Raw genomic sequence first — 27,885 nt, forward strand, 5'->3', positions numbered from 1 at the left:
AGTGCTAACAGGCATGGCACTGCATGGCAAGGATGCTGCAAGCATGCAGGTAGGCACTAAGTGAGTAAGTGCTAAGAGAGCAAGTGAGCAGCCTTGAGACATAACCTGGTCCAATCCATCAGCTGGAAGCCAGTCCTTGCATGCAGAATGTCCTTTTGATGCAAGTTTCAATGCGCCCTGCAATGTGTATCCTGCAAGTGGATTGTATTAGGTGCCATGAGAATCCTGGGGATTTGGTAGTTATTGGAAGAAACATTCCCTCCCTACACAGTCACTTCAAGGTTCCTAAGACTCCATGCAGGCCAATCAGCGTGTCTTCAGCTTTCAGAAGTGGCTGCTGCCCACAAACTTTGGAGGTCCTGCACTAAAAAAGTGATATGGAGTATTGGTTGAACATGCATTGATAAGGGCTGTGCAGCTGGCGCCCAAGGATTGTGCACTGAGATGCTATTGTATGCTGAGAAAGATGGAGCCTCTTTGCAGTCAGTAACAAGCTGAAGTCAGCAGATTTTTGTTGTCTAGTTTGCACACAGTGGGCAGTAGATGAGGCAGCTGCACATTAATATGTGTAGTTAATAAGGTTGCCAACAAGCAATAATCTTTCTTTATAGGTATCTCACCATTGCCTGGTAAGAATCTCACCTTGACACCTGGAATAAAAAGATACAGACCCCTCTGAACTTCTTGCTTGATTCTGCGACATTTCTCACATAGCCCACTATATTCAGGCCCCTATAAGGTTTACCTTATGTTTCCCACTTTACAACAACTACATTTCAAAGGCAGCTGGCATTAGTTATGAATTTTTTAGGGCATCTCGAGGTCATGAAATGTGTACTTATGAGTCATGTCCCTACAAAGCATCATGGGATGTTTTATATAATTGAAACCCTTAGTTGTTAGTTGCAGATGATTTTTTTAAAAATCTGTTCAGAGATGGTATTACACACCTCTGCAGTATGTGAAAATTTGAACCCAAAGTTCTCTGGACTCAGTGATAGGGACATAACCCTGACACTACAAAATCCCCTCACTAGTTATATATCTATTTTCCTAATCAACCTGTTCAGAGATGTAATGACACACACACACCCCTCCAGAGTAAGTGGGACTTGAACTCGGGCCTCCCCACTCAAAGGTAAGGATACTACCGTTGCGCGACAAGTGCCCTTACCAGTTGCTTGTGGTATTGTTGATCCCAGCCCCTAATGATATAATACATCCCTCCTCTTTCCAGCGTGCGCTCCTTGACAACCCCACTCACTGCTGACCTCACTTCCTGGATACGCAGTGTTCGGTTCGAACCGGGCGGGCGCATTAACCGTTTAATTTATACATCACCGACAGTGTCCGGGCAGTGGACACAGAGCGGGCGGGTAAACCCCTGGAGAAAGGCCGAACCCACCTCCGCCCTCCCCCCGACCTGAGCCGCTGCTCCGATGGCTGATGATGGCCGGCGAGGCGATGAAGGGGAGCGCGGGCCCGGCGCCGTCTATCAAATGTTTGTCACCATGGAGGACCTGCTGGATAAGCTGAAGCTGATGGACTACGAGGAGAATCTGATCCGGAGAAACAACATGAAGGCCCTGTCGAGGTGGGCCTCTGTGGTAATTAACCCGGGAGAGGGCTGCAGAGTGACCCCCCCCCCCCCCCCCCCACCCCCCACCCCCAGGATCTGAATCTGAGGGGAGGTAGTAGGAACTGCCGATGCTGGAGAATCTGAGGTAACAAGTTGTGGAGCTGGATGAACACAGCAGGCCAAGCAGCATCAGAGGAGCAGGAAAGCTGACATTTCAGGTTGGGACCCTTCTTCAGAAAAAGAAATTCTTTCCTGCTTTCCTGCTCCTCTGATACTGCTTGGCCTGCTGTTTTCATCCAGCTCTACACCTTGTTATCTGAGTCTGAGGCGAGTCCCCTTTTGCTGCACACCCCCTTAAATCGGCTCTACTTACCATCTCATTCCCATTTCCATTCTGCGTCTTGTACGTAAAGACCTTTTGAATGTCGAAAGCAAGCAATCGGTCCAACGTATAGGCCAGAATTGAAATATCTTGTGATATTTTTGGGTAGAAAGTGTACAGCCAAAATAGAATAGAATTCCCACCCCACACACCAAGGAATGACAGCAAAGGGGGGAAAAAACTTGCATTTACATATAGAAAGCAAGAAGTGCAGATGCTGGAGTCAGAAACAACAGTGTGGAGCTGGATGAACACAGCAGGTCAGGCAGCATCAGAGGCGCAGGAAAGTTGATGGAACAAAAACAGAAGTTGCTGGAAAAGCTCAGCAGGTCTGGCAGCATCTGTGAAGGAAAAAAGACGGAGTTAACGTTTCGGGTCCGGGTCGCTTGGGGTGAGTTCTGAGGAAGGATCACCGGACCCGAAACGTTAACTCTTTTTTTCCTTCACAGATGCTGCCAGACCTGCTGAGCTTTACTAGTAACTTTGTTTTTGTTCCTGATTTACAGCATCCGCAGTTCTTTCTGTTTTTATTCAGGAAAGTTGACGTTTCGGGCCGGGACCCTTCTTCAGAAATGGACTCCACATTGTGTCGTCACCTGCATTTATATAGCAATGTCCTACAGCCTTTCACAGCGGATGGACCATGTCCTCATTGTTCAAATATCGCGGAGCCAGTTTGAGCTCAGCAATGTTCCACAAAGAGCATTGTAGTAAATTATTTGAGTCCTATGTGAGAGACACATGTGGCCAACTTGACTACTGTTCTTTGAATTGTAGGCAAAATCTTTTACATTTATCAAAAATGACAGATTGGTTGTTAGTTGAATTTTCATCTGAAAGATGAAAGACAGTGCAGCACTCCCTCAGTACTAATTAAAGTGTCAAGCTTGAATTATGTATTGCATCTCTGGACTGAGTTTGAGCTCATAATCCGACTCGGACACGAATGCTCATCAGTGAATTAAAGCCGACTGTTTATTGTTGTGAAGAAAAGCATGTGGGGAAAATAGTGTTTATCACTGGAACAAGTGTGAGATGCAAATCTATTGAAAGTTTTCAAAGTTATGAGGACTTTTTAGGTAAGTAAGTAAAAATGTTAATAGTGGTCCATGTTTCAGTAACAAGGGGTCTAAACTTGGAATTATCCCTAAAATAATAAGGGAAAGGCAGAACATTCTTTTCACTGTTAAAATAATGAACAGTTTCTTTTATAATATATAAATGTGGCAATGATCATAGGATAATTTAGAAAGAATTAACTAAGTTTTTTTGTGAGGGAAGAGTATAAATCATAATTCAATTAATTAGATTCAGTTGAAAAGCTAGTGCTAGAATAAGTGCAATGGACCATAAAGTCTTCCTTCTGATATTCCTCTCTGTTCATCATAAATGTTATAAGCAAATAGACTGAATTGTTGTTATCATAATGGGCTGGATTTTCCAAGGAATGGGAATGATTGCCATATGCCCTTTTTTTATGAAAGGAGAGAACTTCACATTTCTGACAGGAGATCCCAATCATGGCTATTTAAGTAATGCAGAGTCACACCTTGACTCTCATAGTTCTCCTGTATTGCAGAATCTTCAAATTTCCTGGGCAATTCTTTGGAATTTGCTGCATCTATCTTAGAATAACAACTGCCTGGCCATCAGAAAATCTCGGCCAATATATCTATGACAATTTATCCCGATTGTTATGGTCTTTAAATTTGCTGTGATAACTTTATTTGACAAGCCCGGCTTCTCATGTTTCCCTGTTTCAGTTCTACACAAGCTTCTTACAATCAGCATTCTGAAATAATAGTCAGCCGACAATTTTGTGAAAGCTTGAATTTTATTTATACTTATTTTGAAGTTTGAAGTGTTTCATATATCTTTATGTTCATGTTGTGCAAAGTTTATTTGACCTTTTGTAAATATTGGATATCAATGAGTTGATATTTTATGCGCTCATATACTTTATTCCCCACTCCTTCTATCGTGAAATGTAAATCTCTAAAGTTGATCTGAAGCCTAAATTTAACCCTTCTTCCTTGGAAGAAATCCACTGCAGCTTTTTGCTCAGTTCTTTTCAAATCTTCAAATGAGTTGATTTATATTTCTGATCTTTTCAATAGCTTTGTATGAGCTCCAAAAAATATTTTAAATAATGAATTTTCTGGGGAGAGCCAGGGAGGTTATAGAGCATACACGAGATCACAAATATGTCATCAGTTGAAATATAATCAATTTGCAGCATGGTGAGTATATTACAGTAATCTATTAAGTGTTTATTTGAACAGACACTACTTTGCTCTCCCCACAAACCCTGGTGAGCAGTTCTACATGTTTACATCTGTGGCAGCTTGGTTGTTAAACCAAACAGGACGTTTCTTTGAACAACCCCAAGAATATGATGATCCAAATGCAACAATATCAAATATTCTGACAGAACTGCGTGCTTTGGTAAGTCAAAAGTTAAACGCACAGTACAGGGGATGATTTATAAAATATTTAGTTCATTTTAGAAACAATCAATTCAGAATTTTTCCATACCTTTAGAGATAATCTATTTGTTGTGGAAAAAGGAAATATTAGTGTAGAAGGTGCTGAAATTTATTATTCCATTTACTGTCCAGAGTTTCTTGCATATATATGCAATTAAAATTAATTTTTATCAATTGTGTTTTCACCATCAAAGGAATGAATTGTCCCTATAGAAGAGCAACTAAACTTCTTTTTGATAATCAAGAACTATACTGTGATAATAAAATGGACCATTTGTAAACACATGTAGCTTTTGACTTGTGTTGTATCAGATTTTTAAGTGACCCAGACCGTGTATTTTTCCTGAAATTTTCTGAAAGATCACCACCAATGTCCCTACAATCTCCTTTGCTATCTCCTTCAGAAGTTTGAGGTGTAGTATATCTGATCTGGGTGATTTATACACCTTCAGACCTTTCAGCTTTGACAGCACCTCTGCCTTAGTGATAGCCACTACACTCACCTCTGCCCCTGCCTCTTTTGAAGTTCTGGTATGCTGTTGGTGTCTTCCACTATGAGAACTAATGCAAAATACCTATTCAGTTCCTCTAGCATTTCTTTGTTCCCCATTACTACTTCTTTAGCCTCATTTTCCAGTTTTGCACTGTCCACTCCTGTGTTTTAGATATTTAAATAAAAACTCCAGTAGTCTCCTTTTATGTTACTAACCAGCTTATTCTCATATTTCATTTTCTCCCCTTTATTGCTATTTTCTTTATCCTCTCGTAGTTTCTAAAGGATTCCCAATCTTCTGGCTTCTTACTAACCTTCACCACGTTGTATGCTTTTATTTCCGTTGTGCCACCCAAATTACCCCCAGAAACTCCTGCCATTGCTGCTCCACCATTTTCAATCTTTCAATCAGCTCTGGTCAGCTGCTCCCTCATGTCTTTGTGTTAACTTCATTCAATTGTAATACCCTTACATCTGATTCAATCTTCCCCCTCTCAAACTGCAGGGTGAATGCTAACATATTGGAAGTCACTGCCCCTAGGGTTTTTATCACTTTAACCTTCCTAATCAAGTCTACCTCATTACACATCACCAGTTCCAGAATCACCTGTTCCCTAGTGGGCTCGACTGCAAACTGTTCCAAAATACCATCTTGTAGACATTCCACAAATTCCTTCCCTCGAGATCTGCTACCAACCTGATTTTCCTAGTTCACCTGCATATTAAAGTCCCCCACGATTATTGTAATATTGCCTTTCTTACATGCCTTTCTATCTCCTGATTTATTTTCGTCCCCATGTCCTGACTACTCCCAGGAGGCATGTACACAACTCCCATTGGGTCTTTTTATTCTTTGTGGTTTCTCAGCTCCACCCACACAGATTCTTCATGATCTGACTCACTTCTTGCTATTAATTCCATTTCTTACTAACAAGGTAAAGTTGCCTGTCTCTGCCTGTACTTTCAATAGGACAGGCTAGTTCTCCCTGTATTTCATGTGATCAAACCTTGCTAACCAATCTACCATGCGGAATCTTGTCGAATGCCTTATTGAAGTCTGTATAGACTACGTCAATGGCTCTGCCTTCATCAATCCTCTTCATTACTTCTTCAAAAAACTGAATCAAGTTAGTGAGACATGATTTCTCACACACACAACTATGTTGACTATCCCTAATTAGTCCTGGTCTTTCCAAATATGTGTAAATCCTATTCCTCAGGATTCCCTTCAACAAATTGCCCACCACTGGTGTCAGCCTCACCGGTCTATAGTTCCCTGGGTTTTCCTGACCACCTTTCTTAAATAATGGAGCCACGTTAGCCAACCTCCAGTCTTCGAACACCTCACCAATGGCTATCAGTGATACAAAAATCTCTGCAAGGGGCCCAGCAATCACTTCCCTAGCTTCCCACATCTGATCAAGTTCCAAGGATTTAACCACATTTATGTGTTTTAAGACATCCAGCACCACCTCCTCTGGACTATGGACATTTTTCAAGAAGTCACTATTACCCCACATTCTATTATCTTCTATATCCTTCATCATAGTAAACACTGTGCAAAATACTTGTTTCTTGTCTTCCCCCATCTCCTGTGGTTCCACACATAGGCAACCTTGTCAATCTTTAAGGAATGCTGTTCACTCCTTAGTTGTTGTTTTGTCCTTAATGTATTTGTAGAATCCCTTTGGATTCTCCTTAACCCTATTTGCCAAAGCCATCTCATGACCCTTTTTTGCCCTCCTAATTTCCCTCGTAAGTATACTCGTACTGCCTTTACACTTTTCAAGGGATTCATTTGATCCCTACTGTCTATACCTGACATATGCTTCCTCCTTATTCTTGACCAAACCTCAATTTCTATAGTCATCTAGCATTCCCTGCACCTACCAGCCTTGCCCTTCACCCTGACAGGTAAGGTTACCAAATGTTGTACTTCAAGTATTGAAGCTGAGTACCTCTGCTTTCTGTGCCCCTGTTACTGACCAACTAAGTCATTTTGCTATTTTACTTCCTGTTCTATATTTGCAATTTGAAAGAACTTTCATTTTAACAAATACAGAAGATTATGGAAATTGATTTGAAAAGATTTTTCATTAACAGTATATTAATGTAGAAAAGATGATTTGGAATTTAGTTAGACCAGTTCATTTACTGATCGTGTTAATCATTCTACTGCAAGTATTGAAGGCAAGTGAAATTCCTTTCAATAGCGCAGCATATGTTTGTCATGAAATTATTTTTTCATTATTCATGTTATAATTTTCAAAGCAGCCTCAAGTGGATTCTATGTAATTGATATGTTCATCAAGCCAAACCATCATTTTCAAACACTTTTCTTTAGGGTGGCTCAGTAGACTTTCCTCCTTCCAAACTGAAGCAAGGCTATGGAGAGCAGGTGTGTTATGTACTGGATCGCTTAGCTGAAGAAGCCCTCAAGCATACTGGCTTTAATTGGAAGAGGTAAAAACTTGTGATGGAAGTCTGACTAGTATAATTCTGTGGAACACTGAGTCATGAACTTTGATGTTGTGACTACCTCTAAATAAGCATCACGTGTTTCTTTAAATATTGATTAACCCGTTATGGTGCTGCATGCTGGGAGTCAAGACGAAGTAAAATCTTGAGATCAAGTAGAATTTGTGGTTGTGGGTAATTAGGCCACGAAAATTGTGGGAACGTTGAGATTGTCATGGAAGGGGAGTGGATTCCAAAAAAGAATAGGGTATGATAAAACAGGTAGGGAGAGGGAAGCCAAGAGTGAACTGTAAAACTGCCAGAGAGAGCCCATTACTAAATGGCAGAAACCTTTCCTAGTGGAAAATACTATTATGTTTCTGAAAGGGCTTTTGTAACATCTAAACGCCCATCTGGTTAGCAGCTGTCACATTCCATGAATATATTAAAAAAGGATATTTGACCACTTTTTTTCAATTTGTTCCCAATTTGTATTAGAGTTGGTATAAAGATCAATATATACATAAAGAGATTATTGCTGTCAAATAACCTTAGCTCAGTTTTGCTAGATTTATTGTTTAATATTTAATATTGGACATCGTGTCTAAGTGATACCAAGAATTATATTGATATATGCAGGTAATTTGGATACTTTTTATAATAGAAAAACTCATTCATTTGGCAAAAGGATTTCCAATAAGTTTTCAGCTGAAAGGTGGTGAACCAGATGCAGATTATAAGAGATTTTTGGTGCTCTGGAAAGAAATGGTAACATGGATTAAAGTAGTGAGAAAGAAAGACACTTCAGATTTCAGGGTGGCAAAAGGTTGGGACATCCATGGCTAAATAAGTTAAGGATTGTTTCTTTCAATTTAATACTATGTACAATTCTGTGAAGGTTAGTGGTTGGGCAGAATTTAAGAACCAAGACAGAAAAACTATTAAGACCACAAGATGTTGGAGCAGAAGTAGACCGTTCATTGTATCAAGTCACCTCTCCCAATCAGTGAGATTATGGCTGATCTGATAATCCTCAACTCCACTTTCCTGCCTTTTCCCTATGCCTTTGATTCCCTTGCAGATTAAAAATATGTTTATATGAGCCTTGACTATACTTAACAACCCAGCTACGCCAGCCCGTTGCATAGATGTCATAGGGGTATTTAAGGGATTTTTAGATAAGCACATGAATATGCAAGGAATGAAAGGTTATGGACGAAGGGCTGGCAGAAGGGATTAGTTTAATTTGGTGTCAATTTGGCATTTAATTTATTTGGCACAACATTGTGGGCTGAAGGGCCCATTCCTGTGCTATACTGTTCTATGTTCTATAATCTAAAGAATTCTACATATTCCAGCTGTGCTCTGACTAGTACCTTGTATAGTTTTTAGCAAAACCTCCCTAATTTTATACTCCATTCCCTTTGAAATAAAAGTCAAAATTCCATTGCCTTCCCTGTAACTCACTGAACATAAGAGTCCTAAAGCATGGAGACAGGCCCTTCGGTCCAAACGGGTCCATGCCGATTAAAACGTCCATCCACGCTAACCCCATTTCACTGCACATATCCTTCTAAACCTTTCCTAGCCATGTGTTCGTCCAAATGCCTTTTAAATGTTGTTAATATACCCACCTCAACCACTTTTGCTGGGAGCTCATTCCATATGCGTACCACCCTGTGTAAAAATAGTTTCCCCTCAGCTTCCCATGTATTCTTTCCTCTCTAACCTTACACTGATGCCCTCTAGTCCTTGATTCCCCAACCCTGAGAAAAAGACTGAGTGCATTCACCCTATCCATGCCTCAAGATCTTATACACTTCTATAGGATCCCCCCTCAGTCTCCTACACTCAAAAGAAAAGTGTCCTAACTTGTCCAACCTCTCCTTATAACTCAGTCCATTGAGTCCTGGCAATATCCTTGTAAGTTTCTTCTGCACTCTTTCCAGTTTAATAACATCCTTCCTTTAGCAAGGAGACCGAAACTGAACACAATACTCTCGAGTGCGGCCTCTCCAACATCCTGTACAACTGCAACATGACTTCCCAACTTCTATACTCAGTGCCCTAACTGATGAAGGCCAGTGTGCCCAAAGCCGCCTTCACTGCCCTGTCTACCTGTGACTCCACTTTCAGAGAACCATGCACCTGAACTCCAAGGTCCCTCTGTTCCACTACACTCCTTAAGACCCTACCATTCACCATGAAACTCCTACCTTGATTTGACTTTCCAAAATGCAACACCTCACGCTTATCTTTATTAAATTCCATTTGCCATTTCTCGGCCCTCTTCCCCAGCTGATCAAGATCCTGCTGCAATTTCTGATAACCTTCCTCAATGTCCACGATACCGCCTTTTTTAGTGTCATCCACAAACTTACTAATCATACCTTGTACATTCTCATCGAAGTCATTGATACAGATAACAAACAGTAATGGGCCCAGCACCAACCCATGAGGCACACCACTAGTCACAGGCCTCTTGTCCGACGAGCATCCTTCCACTATTGCTTTTTGCTTCCTACCATCAAGCCAATTGTGTATCCAATTTGCCAGTTCTCCCTGGATTCCATGTAATCTAACCTTCCAGAGCAGCCGACCTTTTCAAAAGCCTTTCTGAGATCCATATAGACTATGTCTACCAGCCTGCCCTCATCAGCCTTCCTGGTCACTTCGTCGAAGATCTGTAACAAATTTGTGAGGCATGATCTCCCGCTCACCAAGCCACGCTGACTATTCCTAATCAAACCTTGCCTTTCTTAATGATTGTATATCTTATCTCTCAGAATCTTCTCAAGTAACTTACCTACCACAGATGTTAGGCTTACTGGTCTATAATTCCCAGGTTTTTGGAACCTCACTTGTGGCTAACAGTGATGCAAATATATCAGCCAGGGCCCCCACAATTTCTTCTCTATCCTTTTTCAGGGTTCTTGGATATATCTGGTGAGGACCGGGAGATTTATCCACCTTCATACATTCTAATACGTCCAACACCACCTCTGCTGTCCCCAAGATGTTGCCACTAATTTCTCCAAGTTCCAAAGTCTTCATGTCTTTCTCCATGGTAAACACAGAGGAGAAATATTCATTGAGGACCTCACCCATCTCCTACAGATCCACACCTACATGTCCACTTTGGTCCTTCGGGGTTCCTATTCTCTCTCTAGTTATTCTTTTTCCTTTAATATACTTAAAGAATCTCTTTGAATTCACCCCAATCTTTTCATCAACTTGGATGTTAGCTTTTTGTGATTCATGGATGACAGCGCTTAAATCCCTCTGTTGTGTGGCTTTCTGCAGTCTTTCTCTATTTAAATCATCGTCAGTTCGTATATTCTTCCTGCCAAAGTACATTACATCACATCTTCCCACATTATATTCCATCTGCCTAGTTTTTTGATTGATTTGCTTAACCTATCAGTATCCCTACACAACAAGGTGCAGAGCTGGATGAACACAGCAGGCCAAGCAGCATCATAGGAGCAGAAAGGCTGACGTTTCGGGCCTAGACCCTTCATCAGAAATGTCCGAAACGTCAGCCTTTCTGCTCCCTATGATGCTGCTTGGCCTGTTGTGTTCATCCAGGTCTGCACCTTGTTGTCTCGGATTCTCCAGCATCTGCAGGTCCTACTATCTCTGATTCAAGTATCCCTACACAGACTCTTTATGTCATCTTCACCATCTAAGGGCTTACAGAAAGGGAGAAATTAGCGTAGCTCATGTGCATGTTCTTCAGAACTTACTTTCCTACCATCTTTGTGCCACCAGCAATTTTGTCAACCATCACTTGCTATTAGCTTGCCAAACTGCTATCCATGCCAATATGCTACCATTACACTGTAAGCTTTTATTTTCTCTCAATCTTTTTGATGTGGCATTTTATCAAATGCATTCTGGAAATCTAAGTACAGAACAACCCTCATTCTCTTTTATCGCAGCACATTCTACTTCCTAAAGAACTCCATTGGATTAGTTAAACATGATTTCCCCTTCACAAAAACACATTGACTCTATCTTGAACTTATGTAAGTGGCCTGCTCTAACTTCCTTAATAATAGCTTCTAACATTTCCTCTATGACAGATGTTAAGCTAACTAACATGTAGTTTTCTACTTCCAGTTTTTCTAAAATTATCTTTCAGAATTTGGAGAGCTGGCATTCATGAATACCAAAGTACAATTTACAATTAATCTTCTAGAAATAGATAAGTTTTTTTTTGAAGTCTTTGATAGCTGTCACATTGATAAAAATGACATCCGTTATTGTCATTTGCTAGTTATGCTATTTGAAAGTAAAACCATCCCAATATCTTCACAATTAAATGTGTGATAAGTATGACATACCCAGGAATGAGTTCCAATTTTAATCATAACTGTATTAATTTAGACCTGTGTATCCAGCAGAGGAGATGGAAGAGGAAGCATTAATGGAAGATGATGCTGAATTGACATTGAATAAGCTGGAAGATGAGCTGATTGTAAGTTATAGTTAATCATTTGCAAATTTTCATTATTTTGATTTTCAAAACAACTATTTATTAATGTCCTTTATACTACCCCTATCCCAGTCTATGTTCAGGGAATTAATGTCCCCCATCTTAGCGACCTCTCTGATCCTTGTAGATTTATTCCTCTAAATCCTTCCCACCAGTTGGTGGTTTGTAGTCTGCTCCGAGTAATGTAATTGCACCCTTCTTGTTCCTAGCCAAATGTTCCTTGAACCCTCCAAGGCATCCTCTTTCTCCAGTACTGCAATGCTTTCTTTAACCAATGCTGCCACCCCTCCTTTTAGTTTTTCTGAACTTTTTTTTCTGAATACCCTGTTATCCAGGAATATTTAACACCCAGTCTAGCACTTCTTTGAGCCAGGTCTCCGTTATAACTCCACATGGATATCTGCGCCCGGAACTACCAAATTTATTACTGTATTCTGTGCATTCACATACATACGGTGTAATCTGATTTAGAATGTTTTAATTTCTTCCTTATTCTGTTTCTACTTATTAATTTACAATTCTGTATTCTAATGCTGTCTGTCTCTCTCAGTATTTTGTGCACCCAGTTATTAATCTTTCATAATCTTTCCTCTTCCCTGCATCCTGCAAAGCCTCCCGAATAACAGCAGCAAAATGCTCCACAAGGAACTCATTTCCAACTTTGATCAAGTGTAAATTGCCCTGCCCGTGCAAATGCCATCATCTCCAGAGCCAGTTCTAGTGTCCCAGGAACTTGGAGTCCTCACTCCCGCACCATCTTTCCAGCCACTATTTAGCTGTCCTATCCTCTTATTTCTGTATTCATTTCTCTGTGGTACTGGGAGTAATCGAGTGATAATTACTTTTGAGGTGCTCCTTATTGGTTTTCTGCGTAGCTGCCTAAATTCTGATTTCAGGACCAAATCCCCTTTCTTCCTAAATCATTGTTCCCAACATGGAACACATCTTCGGGCCGAACACCCTCCCCTAAAAGAACATCCTGCGACCATTCTGTGACACCCTTGAAAATCACAGCAGTTTATCTCGATGTTGAGATTCTGACTTTTTACATTGCTGCTGCAATCTCTCAGCTTTCTAGCTATTTCCCATGCCACACCAGAAAAGGGACATGTTCACCCTATATACAATATTATTGTGTTGTGTGACTACCAGGGTGATAGAAGCCTGAGTAGATGGGCCTATCTTTCGTCTCTAATATTTATACTTTCCTGTAATTCTCACAGTAGGTGACAGTTTCTGAAATACTCTGTGTCAGAAAAAAATTCCAAAATACAGTGAAAAGAAAATTGTTCAGTAATTTTTGACAAGGTTAAATTTAATTTTATTAATTTAACCTATTTCCCTGGAACTGACTTTCAGGAAGAAGCAGACGATTTTGAAGAAGGGGAGTCTTTCCTAGATTTGGAGATTCTGAAAGCTCAGGGACAGAAAATGGTGAGATTTTCTCAATAAACTTTTATATCTTCAGTGATGGTGTCCCTAGCTTTCCTGTCAAACTGTTTACAGGTAGAGGTAATATACCTCAAATTTGGAGAGGTGAATACTGGCAGTGTCTGAAAACCAGATGTTTTTGACATCTTCTATGCATTAATTTTAATTCAGTAAAATTTAAAAGTAAAATTTACCAGTACAACTTGGTACAGCACTCCATTCACACAGTTTGGTTCCTGACTATTTGTGGGCTTCACCTATCTCTTACATCCTGCACTCCATATGACCCTTGACCCCTCCCAATCTAACTTGACTTGAACCACCTGACCTGAAACTCAATGTCTGAAATGTAGCACAGCATTGATCTCATAAGTTCCAGATTTTAGGTACTGTATATTTGTAACATTTGTATTCCTGCTGTTGAAATGTTCTCTGACCATTAGGAATATGAACCCTTTTATGGTTTCTTTCGCCAAGCTCAGGTACACTACTTTTAGAATGTCTTGTCATGTACTGTTTAATGTTCCTAGCCATCAAAAAGAAGCCGAGTTAATCATGCACTGTGGACAAGTTTGTATAAATTCTGTTATCTGAGCCACTTGAATTTTTGGTAGCATTGTTATAAATCTAACAGAGAGAATGTTACAAATTCAAGCTTTAATATTGCTTTAAATTTGTATTTACCTTTTTTAAATTGCTTTGTTTCAGTTTGTCTGTTTTAACCCGTGAAATTAGTTTAAATCTTGACCATGTAATGGGATTATTGCTCTAGTTATGATATGGTGCTTGCTAAAAGAGAACTTCAGTATTATTTAAGCAAATTAAATGTTCCCATCAGCACTAATTTTACAAATTGAGCAATTTAGCTGAAAGCTTTGTTTTATACTGTTTCTTTTGTGTACTTTCATTTAAACACTGAATATTATGACTGTAATTAATGAAATGACCTCAGCAGTGAAATTTGCATGTGTTGAAATTACCTAATTGCCCTGGTTGGAGCACGACAAAGGCCTGCAACAGGAAAGGGGTGTTTGGAGGGAGGGAGACCCTGTCTGTCGGCTGCTGCTTCACTGACTACCCTGGGGGAAATGGGTGAGTGGAACATCATATTAATGCAGATGTTGGAACAATAATCCAGTTCATTCTGTTGAATGAGAGTAGAGAAATAATGTTATTGTCTGACTTATCAAAAACATTTAATCTTTAGGAGGCGTTGGAGTCTACAAAACCAGAAGAGATTTTAGAATCAACAACAGATGCTGCTGAATGGAATCTCGAAGTCGAACGAGTTCTCCCACAACTTAAAGTTACCATCAGAACTGACAACAAGGTATGTTATTTGAATTAATTGGTGAAAACCATTCTGAACCATATCTTGGGCTCATCAGGGGCTACCATGGTTTCCAGTTTTTTGGAATTTCTCTATTTTGTAAGTTTAACTAATTAAATATTCAGATTACGTAATCCAGTGTTGCACTATAAAAAAATTTGTAAATGGAATCAAAAGTATTGATTACGCTTCAATACTTTTTTTAGTGCACCTGACAACCATAGCCTTTCTAAACACTTTTTATCAGTGAAGCATTCGAAGTTTGTATAATGTTTAATATTTAACTATGGTATGGAGTTTTATGTAGTAACTTGATTGAAGTTCTTTGTTAAAAACACTTTGCATTCATGTAGTATCTTTTATGATTACTGAACATCTCAAAGCACTTTACAGCTGATACTATACTTTGATGTGTAGTTACTATTGTAATGTAGGAATTATGATAGCCAGCCCTTCAATCTGTCACAAATAGCAATATGCTAATGACTGAAATCTGTTTTGTGATGTCGATTGAGAAATACATATCAACCAGAGCTGCGGGGATAGCTCTCCTGAAAAGATAATATCCACCACAAGCTTCAATTTCTTCATATTTTGGTTATGTACTTCCCCTCCATTTGTACCACATTGTTTTGCTGAGGCTCCTTATGTTAAATCTTATAAATGTGAAATTGTGACTTCCATCCATTCTTTCTTTTAAAGGTTGAAAGATACTCTCCTTTCAGATATTGTCAAATATTTTATTCTCAGGTGTTCCTAGATGTTCATAGATATTCTAAAATAGCTCTGAATAGCATCAAACTGGATTACATTGGATTTGATGTAAAGCAGAATCTTAGAGTTATACAGCATAGAAACAGACCCTTCGGTACAACTCATCCATGCCAACCAAATATGCTAAAGTTATCTAGTCCCATTTGATCCATATCCCTCTAAACCTTGCCTATTCATATACCCATCCAGATGCCTTTTAAATGTTGTAATTGTACCAGCCTCCATCACTTGGTCTGGCAGCTTGTTCCTTACGTGCACTACCCTCTGTGTGAAAAAGTTGCCCCTCGGGTCCCTTTTAAATTTTTCTCCTGTCACCTTAATCCTATGCCCTCTAGTTTGGAGCTCCCCTGCTCTGGGAAAAAGACCTTGGCTATTCATCCAATCCACGTCCTTCATGATTTTATAATCGTCTAAAAGGTCCCCTCGCAGCCACTGTCGCTCTGGAGGAATAAAGCCCCAGCCTATTCGGCCCCTCCCTATAGCTCAAACGTTCCAATCCTGGTAACATCCTTGTTAATATTTTCTGAACCCTTTCAAGTTTAATAATATCCTTCCTATAGCAGGGAGACCAGAATTGAAATCAGAATTCTAAATTTGGCCTGACCCATGTCCTTCACAGCCGCAACATAACATCCCAACTTCTATACTGAATGCACTGACCAATGAAGACAAGCGTGCCAAACGCCTTTTTTGCCACCTTGTCTACCTGTGACTCCACGTTCAAGGAGCTATGCACCTGCACTCCTAGGTTCCTTTGTGCGGCAACACTCCCAGAGCCCTACCATAGATTGTATAAGTTCTATCCGGATTTTCCTTGCCAAAATGCAACACCTCATATTTATCTAAGTTAAACTCCATCTGCCACTCTGTGGTCAATTGGCACAGCTGATTAAGGTCCCATTGTACTCTCAGTTAACCTTTTAGTGTCATCTGCAAACTTACAAACTATACCTCCTATGTTCACATTCAAATCATTTATATAAATGATGAAAAGCAGTGGACCCAGCACCAATCTTGCAGCACACCACTGTCACTTCTTCAAAAAACTCAACCAAGTCAGTGAAACACAATTTCCCACACTCAAAACTATGTTGACTCTCCCTAATCAGTCCTGGCCTTTCCAAATACATGTAAATTCTGTCTTCAGAATTGCCTCCAACAACTTATCAACACTGACGTCAGACTCACCAGTCTGTAGTTCCCTGGCGTGTCCTTACCAGCTTTCTTGAATAATAGCACGACATTCGTCAACCTCCAGTCTTCCGGCACCTCACTTGTGGCTACTGATGATACAAATATCTCAACAAGGAGCCCAGCAGTCTCTTGCCCAGCTTCCCACAGAGTTCTGGGACACACTTGATTATGTCCCAGGGATTTATCCACCTTCATGCAAAGATGTCCAGCACCTTCTCTTCTGTAATGTGGATACTTTTCAAGATATCACTATTTATTTCTCCAAGTTTTCTAGCTTCCATGTCCTTCTCCACAATAACTACTAACTCAAAATACTTGTTTAGTATCTCAACCATTAACTGTGGTTTCACACACAGACTGCCTTGATGATCTTTAAGGGGCCCTATTTTCTCCCTAGTTACGCTTTTTCCCTTAATGTGTTGGTAGAATCTCTTTGGATTCTCCTTAACCCTATATGCCAAAGATATCTCATGTCTCCTTTTTGCCCTCATGATTTCCCTCTGAAGTATATTCCTACTGCCCTTATTCTTCTCTAGGGATTCACTTGATCCCAGCTGTCTATACCTGATCATGCCTCCTTTTTCTTGACCAGTACCTTAATTTCCCTAGTTATTCGGCATTCCCTACATCTCCCAACCTTTACCCATCACACAAACATCTCATTTTAAAAGGCCTCCCACTTTCCACCTGTCCCTTTATCTGTGAATAAGCTCTCCCAGTCAACTTTTGAAAGTCCTTGCCTGATACCGTGAAAAATTGACCTGACTCCAATCTAGAACTTTAACTTTTAGATTAAGTCTATCCTTTTCCATAACTATTTTAATACTAATAGAATTATGATCACTGGCCCCAAAGTTCACCCCACTGACCCCTCAGTCACTTGCCCTGCCTTATTTCCCCAGAGAAGATCAAGCTTGCTCCATCTGTAGTAGCTACATCCACATGCTGAATAAAAAAATTTTCTTTTATGCACGTAACAAATTCCTCTCCATCCAAGCCCTTAACACTACGGCAGTCCCAGTCTATGTTTGCAGAGTTAAAATCCCCTACCATTGCAACTAACATTCCTGCAGATATCTGAGATCTCTTTACATATTTGCTTGTCAATTTCCAGCTGACTATTGGGGGGGCCTATAGTACAATCCAAATAAGGTGATCATCCGTTTCCCATTTCTCATTTCCACCCATTTTACTTCACTGGATGTTGTCCCAGGAATATTCTGCCTAAGTACAGCCGTAATGCTATCCTTAACCAAAAACGCTACTCCCTCTCCTCTTTCTATCCTTCCTATAGTATCCAAACCCTGTAACATTAAACTGCCAGTCCTGCCCTTCCCTGAGCCACCTTTCTATAATAGCTATGATATCCCAGTCCCATGTTCCCAATCATGCCCTGAGTACGTCTGCCTTACGCGTCAAGCCTCTTGCTTTCAAATAAATGCAATTTAATTATCTTTCTTACCTTATTCACTGCCTTGCTTTTGCCTGCCTTGAATATTTAACTTGCTCTTCATGTTTAGTGTACCAGCCTCAGGCTTAGCTCTTTTCTGCTTGTTTCTTTGGGTCCCACCCCCCATCTTTTAGTATCTTTTGGTATAGCAGTATACTTATCCACTAAGTATGTTGATTATTAATATCTCGGAATAAAACAGCAAAATTAGTAAATTGTTTCATTTAAATTTTTCTGTTACAACTGAAGTGAACTCTAATATCTGATGCATTTCCTTAAGTGGGGAGGTATATTTTCTGAGTACAGAAATCCCAAATCCTTAAAATAGCCAAGAAGTTTACAGCGTAGCTAAGGTTTATTAAAATTAGGCAGGCTATTTGGAGGAAGATAACATTCATAGGCAGCTTTGTCTCCTGTGGGATGGTTATGTGAATCCTACGAACCTAAGACTTAGCATTTGTGGAATTGACTAGCTTGAAATTGGTAGACAGAGGTTATCAAGGAAATACGCTTGATGTAATAGCTCTAAGTAAAAGTTAAAAGCTATAAACCACTTCAAAGGTACATGCACATCTCAATCCAGGAATTGATTACAAAAATCAAAAGCTGGCACTTGTTGACTGTTGGAAGTAATCTTTGAAATGAGATGTTAAATTAAGATCATATTTGCCTGAACTGCTGGATGCAGAATGTCCTATATCAATATTTCAGAGAAGAGCAGGGTGAACTGGCAAATATAGCCCTCAATCAACATCCTAAAAAAAAAACATCCGGTTTACCACATTGCTGCTCATGAGAGTTTGCTGTGCACAAGTTGGCTGTGATATTTCCTATATCACAGCAGAGGCAATTATTTCAACTCTTTGGCTGTAAAACATTTTGAGATGGTTGGTGATCTTAAAAAATGCACTATAAAAGTCAAGTTTTATTTTGTTCGTCCTAGTTCAATCAAATATAATCCTCCATGTAAAATAAAATAAACTATATGTTTTTCTGTGAAATCTGGAACATTTAAATTTTTAAATGTCCATTATGTATGCTGAGGCAGCTGTGCAAAAATGTTCAAAAACTCTGTAAAATAAGCATGACGTTATTTCATTTCATAACCTTATCCTCCTCCAGAGAACGGAACAGATTTTGCCAGCGAGAGAGCTATCAGGTGTTTCATCAATAAAACTGTTCAAAACCTACAACCTTTCACAACTTTCGGCCACCCCAAAGCATTTTTCAATAGACCGGTGCTTGTACAAAAATTGGCAAAAAATTTCAATGGGATAAGTGCCAACATCCAGCAATTAAACAAATGAGACAGATACTATGTTTTAGGGATGAATATTGCACAGAACATCAAAAGGACTGCTCTGCTTTTCAGATAATGTCACAGAATCTTATCTATCCTTTAGAGTGGACATAAGAGATTTAACATCTCATCGCAATGGTAACACATCTAACTGTGAAGCACTTTTTAGTGCTGATTGAAATGCTAGCCTATAATATGTGTTTAAATCTAAGGTAGAACTTGAATACAGAACCTTCTGATTCAGGAGAGAGTGGTACTGTTTGAAGATAATCTAGATTGATTCTAGGGAGGTCGTACATTTCACAAATAAGAGTTTTGAGTCCTAAGATCCAAAACAATAGTCTGTAACTAGTTTTGAATTCCTGTAGCTCCCTAATGCTACATGAATCATTTCTTTGCCAAACCTCCACTGGGTGCATGTACCTGAGATGGCACTGAGGAGTAAGAAAGCAGGTGAAACAAGTAATGACATTGAGAGAAAGACATTGGGGCAAGGAACATGACTAGTTATCTAATTAAATATTGTCAGCACCAAGTAAGTACACCTTTTCCCCTTGTATAACTTTAGTAAAAGTGAGGCTAATAAATGATGAGGAAGTATTAACTGTAATCTATTTAAACAAACTTGTTTCCCTAGAATATTAATACAGTAATGTATTTACATGTTAGACTATTAATTCACCTGTTAAGTTCTTTGTCATTGTAGAAAAATATTAAAATGAACTCATGCAACATGTCAAAGATGACAAGCAAATTCAGGCAATAATTGAATGTGGGTTCTGCTGATGATTTTAACTTGAGAGTCACTTTTCTTTCTTAGAAACTTTCAATTGTGTTTGTGTCCTTCTAGTGCTGCTAGTGATCCATTAATTTTCAGAAAAGAATACAACTAATGTTTAATTATATATGTAGTAACATAAACTATCTTGTTTTAACAGGATTGGAGAATTCATGTTGACCAAATGCACCAGCATAAAGAGGGAATTGAAACGTCTCTTAAAGAGACAAAGGTACTGCTTTATTTCAATATAAAGTTGTATAATCTCTTAATCTTTATATCACCAAAGAGTTTTGTTAAATAAATTTGTAGGCTCAAGTTGAGGCTCAACTGAATGCTAGCTGACTTGCTTTGTTGGAAAATATTGTGCTCCTGTGTGGCTAAACTATTCCAGTATTAAACTAGTGGATGTACATTTAAAACGGACAATGAAAGTAGCAACAAGAACTACATCAACGTAACAATCATGTCAAATTTATAGTCTCCTAGTATTAGGTATCGGATTGCAGCATGGAGCTGTGTTGTGAAAATCATTGCAATGCCACCAGTACAATGTTTCAATTACAAACACTTTCAAGGTGAAAGTCAGAAGATTCAGCGGGGAGTTGAGAAACAATGTTTTCACCCAGAAGGACGGTGCAGATTGATTGATTAATTGATTCATTGTCACGTGTTCCGAAGTACAGTTAAAAGTTTTGTTTACAAGCAGTACAGACGGATCATAGTAAGCAAAGATGTACAGATCAGAAAGACTTAGACAGAGGCACACAAGTTACATTGCACAGAGTGAGCACTAGGTGAGGTCAATGTTAGCAAGATCAGCATTATTTGAGGCTAGAGAGTCCATTTGTCATCTAATAATGGCTGGGAAGAAGCTGTTCTTGAACCTGCTCCTGTGTGTGTTCAGGCTTCTGTATCTTCTGCCTAACGGAAGAGGTTGTAGGAGATCATTACCGGGGTAGGATGGTATTTGATGATGTTGGCCACCTTTCCACAGCAATGAGCCATGTAAATGGAGTCCATGGATGGAAGGTTGGTTTCCATGATGGTCTGGGCTGTGCACACCACCTTCTGTAGTTTTTTACTGTCCTGGGCAGAGCAGTTGCCATACCAGGCCGTTATGCACCCGGACAGTATGATTTCAGTGGTGCATCTGTAGAAGTTGGTGAGGGCCCTTATGGACATGCCAAATTTCCTGAGCCATCTGAGGAAGAAGAGGTGTTGTTGTGCCTTCTTGACTGTCACATCTACGTGGGAAGTCCAGGACAGGTTGTTTGTTATCGTCACTCTGAGGAACTTGACGCTCTCCATCCTCTCAACCTCAGTTACATTGATGTAGATGGGGGCGTGTTCTCCTCCTTTCTTTCTGAAATTAGTGATCAGTTCTTTCGTTTTGCCGATGTTGAGAGAGAGGTTGTTTTCATTGCACCACATCTCCAAGCCCTCTTTGTCCCTTCTGTATTTTGACTCATCATTGTTAGATATCCGTCCCACTATGGTGGTGTTGTCAGTGAACTTGTAGATGGCGTTCATTCAGAATTCGGCAACACAGTCATAGGTGTACAGGGTATGCAGTAGGGGGCTGAGGATGCATACTTGGTGGCTCCAGTGTTGAGTATTATTGTGGAGGAGGTGCAGTTACGTATCTTCACTGATCGCAGTCTGTGGGTCAGAAAGTTGAGAATCCAATTGCAGAGGGTGGAGCCGAGACCAAGGTCACACGGTTTTGAGATCAGTCTGGAGGGAATAATGGTGTTGAAGATGGAGATGTAGTCAATGAGCAGGAGTCTCTGACGTAAGTGTCTTTGTTGTCCAGATGTTCCAAGGATGAGTACAAGGCTAGGGATATGGCATCCGCTGTGGACCTATTAAGTCGGTAGGCAAATTGTAGGGAATTGTAGGCTTGTAAGCTGGGAGGAGGAATACAACGCTGTGATCTGATTTTCTGAACTGTGGGCCGGAGATGGAGCGGTATGGTCTGGAATGCACTGTTTGTGTAACCTCACAACTTCTAAAAAGTACTTGGTTGAACAGTTGAAATGTCATAACATTCATGGCTACGGGCCAGTTTCTGGAAAGTGGGACTAGTGTAGATTTAGCATAGTTTTAGCAGTGCACTTGATCAGCTGAAGGGCCTCTTCTGTACTGTATGATTCTGGATTCTATTCAAATGGTATCTCATACCAACTCATTAGTAGACCAATGTGACCAACTATCTCCACTGAATATGTTGCTTCATTATAAGGAACAGATTGGGAATGAGCTGCTCTCTGCAGGAAACTACTCCTTTTTCACTCAGCCTAATGAAAGATAGCCTGGCTATAGGCAGCCAAAAGTGCAAACTCAGTCATTTTAACTGTGGAATGGTAGAGGGTACAACAAATGACCATGCCTAGTGTCTCTTAAACAAGCATAAATGTAGCTGCAGGTGAGGATGTGCACGTCCACTGAATGGGTGCTTATTTTGTCTCCCAGGTGGATTTTCCAGAGGTCACATGGTTGTTTCAAAGATACAGAATGGTTAAAATGTGTTAGATGCCGATTTAAACCCCTTGACCTTTTTGACTTGTAGTTTATCTCCAGCTTTACCATTTTTTATTTTCCAATTTTGTTGTACCACTTATGCGTTCAAAAATAAAATGGTACCAAGTCTTTTACCTTTAGTATATGTCACTTTTTTTTTTTCCTTGCGTCTCTCTTAGTTTAATGTTGCTGCTTATAGTACCACAGTACCATGTTTTGAGTTTCCTTTTTGAGGTATCACCTCGTGTTGAGTTGGTGTCCCTTTTAACTTGCCATTAATCATCCTTTTTTTTGTAAGTAATGCATTAAAAATGCTTACTTCCTGGTGACACCTTATAGTCTGGAGGCAAGCTAGTCTGGCAGCAGTGTGCCTTGGATTTTGCCATTTTAGTTAATAGGTAAGAGTTATTGCGTGTAGAAAGAAACACCTTGCATCAGACTCTCCATATGTTCCAAAGCACATCACAATCAAGTCATTATTATTCTGCTGGTAAATGCAATTGGCCACATATGTATAGCAATCTTAAGTTAAGTAAAGCATAGTAAGATGGAAATATATTCAATCAATTGGCATTCTGTTTTATTTTTGTAAAAGTGATTTTTTTTTAAACCTACCAATTTTTTTTTCTCCTGTAAAGGGATTAATTTGGGGTTAATAAATAGTTTCATGTAAACTTGTATGCTTGTTTTTTTTATTTCTAGTTGATTGACCTTCACTGAATTTGCTTTTATCTGACAGAGTTACTTGGACAGACTTCAAGATGAGATTAGTCGAACACTAGAAAAGGTCAGCAGCAGAGAGAAATATGTTAACAACCAGTTGGAGAATTTGATTCAGGATTTCCGTGCTGTTCAGGCCCAACTAAATGAGGTAATCTGCCATGTTTTCTTTAATGTAGCAGTTCTTAATTTTAATTCCTCATATATATTTTATAAATCAGTTGAATTTTCTTGTAGGCCAAAGATCGATACCAGCAAGCAAGTGGAGGTGTAACAGAACGAACCCGACTTCTGTCTGAGGTAGAATTACTATTAAAAGAAAAATTATTAGTCAGTTTATGTTTTGATCTAAAGATTTTTCTTACTCTTGTATGGAATTTGTTGGCAAGGCTGGCTTTTGTTGCTCATACTTAATTGCCCTTGAGCTGAGCTTGATGGGCCATTTCAGAGGGTAGTTAAAAGGCCAATCCAAGTTAGAACAGCAGATTTCCTTCCCTAAAGGACAGTAATAAACTAGATGGGTTCTTATTCTTGTTTTTCTCCTCTCACATAAAAGGACTGATTTTCTCAGTGTAAAGACTTATATAATATCCACTTATTAAAATTACTTGACCTCTGGATTACTAATCCATTGATATTGTCACGAGCACCACCTATTTTATTTACCTGGAGGAAACTTAATAGCTTTTATTTATTTGAAATACCCTATTTTTTCCCTTCCCTCGGTAAGTAAACACATTGTATGATATGCAGCTAACAAACTAGATCCAAATTTTAATTCCTGATCTGTGCACAACTAATTGATCTCAACAGAGCCAACGGTGTGCACATCATTGGTTTGTCTCACTATCCTTAGCCAGTGTAGGAAACTGATAGATAAGATTTCAAACTCCTAATCACAACCCACTGTCACGTGTTGGAAAATACATGTTTGGAATGTGTAGTGACAACAGGATTCTGTTTGACTATGTTATTCCTTATGGAGAAAAAGCTGGTAGTTGTGTATTTTGTCACTCATGCTTGAAGAATGTGTGGTTTCATGATTACACCAATAAGATATGAATCAATGCCTTAAATAGAATGTGGAAGTAAAATTAGAGAAGTTAAAAATTGAGAATTATTATTCCTGCCAAGCCTAGTAGCTTTTATTTCAATAAATTTGAAAACTACTTCATATCATTTCAATTAAAAATAATTTTACAGAGATCTTTTTCAATATTTTGTGTTTAACCTTTAAGATTAGTGAAGAATTGGAAAAGGTGAAACAAGATATGGAAGAAAAGGGCAGCAGCATGACTGATGGAGGTAACTAAATGGCAGCAAGCTAATCTTTTCATATTAGATGTTAACAGTTTATAGGTTTTTATTATGAGAGGACATACAACAATAAGGTGATCATCAAAGCAGGAAGTAAAGAGAATTCTTTTAGAGGGGTGTTAGGAATGGAATATTTTGCAAAAACAGCGATGAAAGCAAATTTTAAAGTATTTAAAAGGAGTAAGTACGGTTTGAATAAAGAAAAAAGTGTATTGTGTATGGTCGTGGAATAGGATTAAATGGATAGTTCTTTCAGAAAACTAACATAGGTCTCCTGCAAACAGTTTTGGAGAAATTTCTCTTGATTTCTCCTTGAAGGTGAACCAGAAAAACCTCAGACAAGATACAGTAGCAATCCTCAATGTTGAGCCCTGACCAAATTACCTTTCTTTAGTCCCAGTAACACCAGAACTTCTAGTTTTATTTTAATTCATTCATGGAACTCAGGCATTGGTGCTGGCCAATGTTTATTACCCTTCCCTAGTTACCCTTGAGAAGGTGATAGTGAGCTGCCTCTTAAACCACTGCAGCCTACGTGCTGTAGGTTGACTCTCAATTCCATTAGGGAATGTCAGGATTTGACCCAGCAACAATGAAGGCATGGCGATATATTTCCAAGTCAGGATGGTGAGTGGCTTAGAGGGGAACTTGCAGATGATGGTGTTCCTATTTTTCTGCTGTCCTTGTCCTTCTAAATGGAAGTGGCCATGGGTTTAGAAGGTTCTGTCTAAGGATCTTTGGTGAATTTCTGCAGTGCATCTTGTAGTTCGTACACACTTCTGTGACTGAGTGTCAATGGTGAAGGGAGCAGATGAGGTGCCAGTAAAACAGCTGCTTTGTCCTGAATGGTATCAAGTTTCTTGAGTGTTGTTGTTGTTGTTGAAGCAGCACTCATCCAGGCAAGTGGGGAGTATTCCATCACACTCCTGACTTGTGCCTTGTAAATGATGGACAGACTTTGGTGAGTTAGGAGGTGAGTTACTCACTGCAGTATTCCTAGCCTGTTACCTACTCTTGCAGCCACTGTGTTTATATGGCGAGTCCAGTTGAAAATCTGGTCAAAAGTAACCCCAAGATGTTGATAGTGGAGAATTCAGTGATGGTAACACCATTGAATGAAAAGGGAGATTGTCTCTTATTGGAGATGGTCATTTTATGACATCTGTATGGCGTGATGTTACTTGCCTTTTGTTAGCCCAAGTTTGGATATTATCCAGATTTTGTTGCATTGGAACATGGACTACTTCAGTATCTGAGGAGTCCTGAATGCTGCTGAACATTGTGGAATCATTGGTGAACATCCCCACTTCTGACTGACCTTAGGTTGGACGGAAGTGTCCAGTTCTGTTCTCCCTGTTATAGGAAGGATATTATTAAGCTGGAGAGTATTCCAAAGAGATTTACCAGGATGTTGCCGGGAATGGAGGGTTCGAGTTATAAGGAGAGGCTGGATAGGCTGGGACTTTTTAACTGGAGTGTTGGAGGTTGAGAGGCGATCTTAAGTTTAGTGGTCCACTAATATCTGAAGAAGAAGTAAGATTCCGAAACCTTGTGTTTTCAAATAAACCTGTTGGACTATAGCCTGGTGTCATGTGATTTCTGACCTTGTCCACCCCAGTCCAACACCGGCACCTGCATAATATCATTGAGGATGGGGATGTTTGTGGAGCCTCCTCCTCCAGTGAGCCATTATCATCTTAAGATGCTCTTTTAAGTATTTCTGTCTCATAGGGGCTTCCTCCCAGCTTTTATTAACTAACTTACCCTCTTATTTATTAGTCACAAGGTTTAAGGCAATTATATATCAATGTTTAGACTGTCTTGAATTTATTGTCTGCATTCAAGTAAATGTTTAACAATATAATGGTGAAATACGGTGCTAAATATACTTGCTAAACATGTAGTTATTATACAATAAATGGAATAATTCACTAAATTAATTGTCACTAACATTTTTAGCTCCATTAGTGAAAATCAAACAAGCATTGACTAAACTTAAGCAAGAGATAACTCAAATGGATATTCGAATTGGAGTTGTGGAGCATACCTTGCTACAGGCCAAGCTGAAAGAGAAATCGAACATGACCAGAGACATGCATGCTACCAATATTCCCGAAACTACAATAGGTGGTTATTGACATTTTATATTGGTCCAAATTATAATATTTACTTCATTTGTTTGTTCTCAAATGGAAAATTACAGAATTTTTGTGATCTAACCAAAGAATCAAAAATCAGCATTTGATAAGATTTTGGATACTTAGACCAAGTTCAACTGCAGCAAATCAGTAATTGATCATTTTTACACACTGTTACAGAAATCATTTGTACATATTTATGTCTGTAAATTGATGAAAACTGAGTTTAAAAATGCCATTGTTTCTTTCATTAAAACATAGTACTTTATTAAGCAACAGCCTTGCATTGCAATACTTGCCATGAGGACCTTGTTTTCTAATTAGTGGGTGTAAGTGCAGATTTATTTTTTGAATACTCACATTCCATTGTTATTGACAACACAACCAATATATCTTTTAAATAGTAACTTGTTAGAAATGCTTAATATCTCTTAAGTTTCTCCAAGGCCTGAATTTAGAGCATATGGCTTGTATAAAAATATGTTCAATCTCTAATCACGTGGAGCATGCATGCTACCAGCAGCAGAGAAAACAAATCTTAAATACAGTATTAAATGCATACAGATTAAATGAAATGGCTTACAAGGTAGTAATTCAATCTCTGGATTTATTGCCATTAATTGTTTTAGATTTTCCCTAAGCGTCAAGGTATTATTGTCTTCTAACACTCTTACGATTGAATGTTTTTTATTACATACATATCTTCATATTTATTTTAACACTACGTTTATGAACTGGTCCTATTTCAATGTTCTAACGTACAGTAAATTGTGCAAACGTTTGCACTGACAGATACTGTGTATGGTTTAACATTTTCTTGCATACAATGCAGATATGAGCATTTTATGTGAGCCTTGTGTATTTGTAAAACTGTAATCTTTGAATAAAATAAACTTTATTTTATCCGTAAGCTTTTGTTTTAAACTAATTCTACCTCTGACTTTTTTGAAAAGTGCATTAATATTGTACAAACCAACTGCTGAAAAATTAACATCTTATTAATGTAGGAGCAAATTATTGCAGATGCCAAAATCT

The 27,885-nt window shown here is 39.0% G+C and overlaps 1 protein-coding gene across 2 annotated transcripts; it reads left to right on the forward strand.

The window, feature by feature from the left end:
• Nucleotides 1-1,277: 1,277 nt before the first annotated feature.
• Nucleotides 1,278-27,753, forward strand: ift57 (intraflagellar transport 57 homolog (Chlamydomonas)). 2 transcript variants are annotated; one of them, XM_020535104.2, is made up of 11 exons: nucleotides 1,278-1,594; nucleotides 4,244-4,406; nucleotides 7,285-7,403; nucleotides 11,787-11,877; nucleotides 13,255-13,329; nucleotides 14,534-14,656; nucleotides 20,313-20,384; nucleotides 23,415-23,546; nucleotides 23,633-23,695; nucleotides 24,634-24,700; nucleotides 26,672-27,753. In XM_020535104.2, the coding sequence occupies exons 1-11, from the start codon at nucleotides 1,440-1,442 to the stop codon at nucleotides 26,848-26,850; spliced, it is 1,239 nt and encodes a 412-aa protein (XP_020390693.1). In that variant the 5' UTR covers nucleotides 1,278-1,439; the 3' UTR covers nucleotides 26,851-27,753. The 2 variants fall into 2 exon arrangements, with proteins under 2 accessions (XP_020390693.1, XP_048471819.1); XM_048615862.1 differs by lacking the exon at nucleotides 1,278-1,594 and adding an exon at nucleotides 1,770-1,797.
• The last annotated feature ends 132 nt before the right edge of the window (nucleotides 27,754-27,885 follow it).

This window comes from Rhincodon typus, chromosome 2 (genome assembly GCF_021869965.1).
Source record: "Rhincodon typus isolate 14 chromosome 2, sRhiTyp1.1, whole genome shotgun sequence".
In the NCBI taxonomy this organism is placed as follows: domain Eukaryota; kingdom Metazoa; phylum Chordata; class Chondrichthyes; order Orectolobiformes; family Rhincodontidae; genus Rhincodon; species Rhincodon typus.